The following is a 4,843-nucleotide window of genomic DNA, read 5'->3' on the forward strand; positions in this document are numbered from 1 at the left end:
GGGGGGCAGACAGTGGGCAAGCAGGGGCAGGCAGGCTGGGAGGCAGGCAGGGGCAGAGCAGGAGCAGGCAGGTAGGTAGGGGACAGGCAGAGGGGCCAGGCCAGGGGCAGGCAAGGGGGCAGGCAGGCAGGGGAGCAGGCGGGGGGGCAGGCAAGGGGACAGGCAGGCAGCAGCACAGGCCGAGCAGGCCGGCRGAGGCGGGGGGCAACCCTGCTCCTGCCCGCACCGCGCGCGTCCCCAGCGGGCACGGCACGGGCTCTCGCCCCCACCGCCCCCCCCCAGCCCCACAGGCCTGGTGCTGCCGACGGCTGCAGGAGCATGGGAGGTGGAGGAGGAAAGGCAGCCGAAACGCACTCTCACCGTGCCTCCCCGGCGGCCATTGCGCCCGGCACCASTCTGCTGACAAACTACATCTCCCAGGAGCGGCAGCTCCCGGCAGCGGCAGCAGCGGCGGTGGCGGCAGCTGGTGGCAAGGCCAGGCCTGAGCCCATGCCAAGTGGCCACCTCTCACCTCCCCTCGCCGGGCACTTACACCTCTCCATGCTGCCACGGCTTGCAGGGGCAGAGAAAAAAACGCATAGCAAGAAAAAGCTAAAAATAAGGTGTTTGGGGTGCACCCATGCCGCAGGTTCCCCAAGGCGGCCTCCACCCTCCCCTCTTCCAGGTGACCCTCACAGGCCGTGGTGGCATTTAGCCTCCCCAATCCCCCTTGAAGGAAACCTCCCACCTCCCTTTTTTGGTGGAAATTGGTGCCCGGTGCTGCACCCCCGCCGTACCTCCTTCCCCGAGGGTATGCCCGCCGCCTGCCCCCCGCCCCGCAATGGGGCTGATGGGCCCCCACGGGGCACACCGGGCGCCCAGCGGTGCTGGCGATTCAGTGGCCTCCTCCTCTCCGTGGCCCTGCTTGAGAGGCTTGATCTGGTGGCAGCGCCCAAACATGGGCAGAGGGGCCCCGGCGCTCAGTGGGCACGGAGGGGCGCGCTCCCGTGCAGTCAGTAAAGCCCCGGCAGGGAGGATCCGACACGCCACGTAAAAACAAAGCCATCCGTTTTGTTGGCTGTAACACGGGCGCTATTTCAGACACGTGGTTTTTCAGCCGGCGGGCGCCTCTTGTGAAGAACGCAGTTGTTCTGCAGCTGCCCTCTGCACGCCTCTGTAGTCTTCCCCAGTAGCTGTTTTTCTGCAAAACGGCAGTCCAACGGAAGTAGGAAGCCTCAAGCAAAACCACAAAAGTGAGCAAAAGATGAACTGATAAGCTCCTTGTTTCTTAGGAGGTTTCCATGTCCGGTGACCCAGACGTGCAAAGAAGCTGTGCCTACCTTACAAACAGGCAGCCTTTAGGGCCAAATCCTGCTTGCGCCCATCCCAGTGGCAGCCGAGCCCASGCAGCTGATGGAGCTGCTCTGCAGGGTTCAGGCCCCAGTATCTCAGGCACAGCAGCTCACCCTGCCCCAGGAGCAATGCAGGGGTGAGCTATCGCCCACTGCCGTTCCCTCCTCTGTTCAGCAGGTAGTGGTTTCCTGCTGGTTTTTACCAAATGCAGACTGGTAAATCTGCACTGTCCTGGCCGCTGCCTGAGGCAGGAGTAGAAAGTAGCACCTGGCGTACCTCACTCATATCCTCCTTCACCTGCCCAGACATACAGACAGCTCACCTCAGAGAGCAAGGAACCTGGTTCATGACAGCAATGTAAAATGTAATATATCAGCCCCTTATTTGTCACTAGGCAAACAATGCTGAATATTCAGGCTGTGTAATTTATTTAGGAAACAGTGAGCTCTTCAGTGTTTGAGCTCCTGAAACTGAAATTTTCTGTGGAATAAAGCTTTGCCTTCAGGTTTGTTATGKTTTTTTTTGTAAACTGTTCTTTACAATGACTTTAATTGGACCATCTGCCTATGATCCACACTTACTGGAGACAGTAATACTTGGGCATACATGTTAGGTTTTATACCTCTGAAGGCAAAAACAGTCCTTGTTTTTAGTTTTGCTGTGCAGTGCCACAGCAGTCTGCAAGCAACCAGGGACATGGCCAGAGGCAGAAGCTACCGTCTGTTTCTGGGGGGAGCAGGGGCTGAGCGGGTGTTTCAGTTGCTGAAAATGTTACTGGTACCTGAACAGGTTCTCTGGGGGTGGCCATGCTCCCTGTTGTACCCTATGGAAAGCTATTGTCTTTACCTGACTGCAGCACAGGGGTAGCATTGGGCCTAGCTGGCCACCAGCACCCTTCCACCTATTTGGCAGCATAATATCTGCACTCTTCCAGCCTGTGGGCCCCAAGAGTAAGAGTTAAGAAAACTCCTGCAATGTAGATGTTGAGCGCAACCAAAACAAGAGCTGTGGAGCTGACACACACCCACAGGTCACGTAGGGGAGGTAGGAGGGAAGAGGGCATGCATGGTGGAGTCAGACTGACCAGAAAACTGTGCTAGGACTTAACAAGTCTTCACAAACACTTGTGGACGGAGATTATTCAAAGGCTTATAACTATGCCAGCAAAAGGCACATCTGGAGCATGATAGCGACTCTGATGCCAGATCTCAAGACCAGACTCCAAAACAAGGCAAAGCTTCCCAWTAAAAAGGTCCATTTCTTTTGCTTTTCTTTTTAATGTTGTTGGAAATGCAGCATCAGACATGTTGCAGCCAAAACATTCTAAAAACACACAACAAGCCCACAAAATAGACACCCAGCATGGGAAGTTTTAGCTTAAATGGTTTTAGTCTGGCAATATGGATAGGAGCTAAACCCAGAGCTTTACAAAGGGAAGTATATTCTAATACCAGAAGTGCCAGCAGTTCTACTTCTAATTGTTCCTTGAGAACCAGCATTGTGGTGCCTTGGCAGCAACAGGAGAATATAAACCATCTTGAGAACCCATTTCCCAGCCAGTGGAAACCAGTACCCAACATGGGAAATCTTTATGAATCACAGCACTGGGTCAGCCTTGATAGCTGGGTATAGAAATCCCACCTCTGAAATCCACATGGCAAGATCTCAGTGGTTTAGCCTGAGCCCTGGCTGCTAGGGATGTAATCAAAGCCTCCATAACCCAGCCTTCATCCCAGATAAACAGAGCTCTGGAGAAATGAGGAGCAGCAGAAGAGCCAAGTTGGCCAGCTATGGACTTGAGGGTAGCTGGTGAACCTTTGGAGGCTGTCCTGCACAACCAGCACACATCCCCAGAATAAGACTGCTAGTTTAGGAGCTCTGTTGCTATAAAACAAGCCTCYTCAGAAGGCCACGAGTCAACGTGCTGGCGACGAATAAGGAAGTCAAAATGGGAGCCAGATTCCATCATYAAAATGACAGTTTGGCTTCAATATGTGTAGGTATAGGCTACCTCTTATGATTCATACCATAAGATGTTGTTATGGGGATTTTGATATTTATTTGTACAGTTTTATGTTATTTCTAAGATGGGCTTAAGCCATATAGTTTGGATCTCAACTGACACTTTTGACCATTTCAAAATGCTAGTTATTCTGAGGTGGGAACATCTGGATCCACTTTCAGATTTCAAAAATGCTAAATATTCAGGTTGTTTTTTCCTTTTGGTTTTATTTTTTGAAGAACAGAATATAAAAGCAAAGCACAATTATGCATTTTTCTTGGATGTTCCCCCAAGCAGCCCTGTCARAGTTCTCACAGGAAACAATAATGTTGATTTCCTCAGCACTCTATTCCACTTTGACCTGTCTGTTAATTTAACAAACAGTTTTATAGCCATTTATAATTACAGTGAATTCCCTACGTGTGGCTTTATGATTTCATCATTGCTGATGTTTCCAAAAAGTCAGGGTGATGCAGGGCTGTTTTTTTCCCTTGCACCAAAGTTTTCATGGACCACACACTTTAAGTCTTCTCGATTCAGAACCTGGCTTTTATACTTTTCGCCCCAGTCCTCAACAATGTACTGATGATAGGGGTCATTGGAGTGCTCTCGCCTCTTTGATTTCACAGTGCTCACCAAGATTGCCACGATAATGAAGGAGAACATCCCAATCATTACCATCAAATAAAGGATAACATAGTCAAAGTTTTCAGCATCAACCTTAGCTTGCAATTCATCTGCTGCTTCCGTCATGTTTTTCCTCCAGCCATTCATGTAAGTGAGAAACGTTTCCTTGAAAATGTCTTGCACCACTTGGGTGAAATTTCGTATTTCAGCCATCCTTCCAGGTTACGGCCACTAAAGACAACATGATACTTATTTTAATTGAATATCTATATTATAATAGTTACACTGATTTCTTTTGTCTGCATTATAACAATTAAACAATAACACCTGCCACTTGCTGGTGAAAACTTAGTGCCCATTTTAAATCAGCTGATGATACCCATCTCTGAGTGGTACAGTATGTTCAGAAATCCAAGAAAGTCTTACTCCTCTCTTCACTCAGGTCATTTTCTGTCTGTGAGAGGCCAAAGATTCCTCAGTGAAGTCCAGTGACCGTGGGCCCCAGTGATCCACATTCCAGGGTCCAAGTGCACTGCCTTTCATACTGAGGCAAAATGCCAAGTGAAAAGAATGCATTTCACTTTGGAAAGGACAGGATAAATGTCAGGTCCCCTAAGGGTTGAGTASCAACCAGCACAGTGCCACACCAATTCAAGCAGTTGCATGGGATCTCTCAGTGATGGATGTGGCCTTCTCGTTTCTCATTTGATCTCAGACATTCAATCTGGAGGGCATGCTGGCATATCCATGCAAACACAAATGCCTCTGTGGAGCAAAAATCCAGATAGCTAACTCCTGAATGGTAGCCTGACAGACAAGGAGAGGGACAAGGTGGGAGAGCCCCCATATCTGGAATAACCTCACTAACCTTTGGGACCACCA

The 4,843-nt window shown here is 50.2% G+C and overlaps 2 protein-coding genes across 3 annotated transcripts in view; both read right to left on the reverse strand.

The window, feature by feature from the left end:
• Positions 1 to 436, reverse strand: part of SMIM11A (small integral membrane protein 11A) — a 12,770-nt gene extending 12,334 nt beyond the window's left edge. The window contains exon 1 of one of the 2 annotated variants that reach the window (XM_026077666.1): positions 361 to 436. The gene's annotated coding sequence lies outside the window, so the exon portion shown is untranslated. Of the gene's footprint in view, positions 1 to 354 lie in introns of both variants that reach the window. The other variant, XM_026077667.1, reaches the window with a different exon arrangement.
• A 3,308-nt stretch (positions 437 to 3,744) lies between these two features.
• Positions 3,745 to 4,174, reverse strand: KCNE2 (potassium voltage-gated channel subfamily E regulatory subunit 2). The gene has a single exon (XM_026077714.1). The coding sequence runs from the start codon at positions 4,172 to 4,174 to the stop codon at positions 3,797 to 3,799; it is 378 nt and encodes a 125-aa protein (XP_025933499.1). The 3' UTR covers positions 3,745 to 3,796.
• Between the last annotated feature and the right edge of the window lie 669 nt (positions 4,175 to 4,843).

The sequence above is a fragment of the Apteryx rowi genome, unplaced genomic scaffold (assembly GCF_003343035.1).
Source record: "Apteryx rowi isolate R43461 unplaced genomic scaffold, aptRow1 scaffold_46, whole genome shotgun sequence".
In the NCBI taxonomy this organism is placed as follows: domain Eukaryota; kingdom Metazoa; phylum Chordata; class Aves; order Apterygiformes; family Apterygidae; genus Apteryx; species Apteryx rowi.

Bases quoted from the DNA above. Each gene is read 5' to 3' on its own strand.
- KCNE2 (XM_026077714.1), bottom strand. From the start codon at position 4,174: ATGGCTGAAATACGAAATTTCACCCAAGTGGTGCAAGACATTTTCAAG.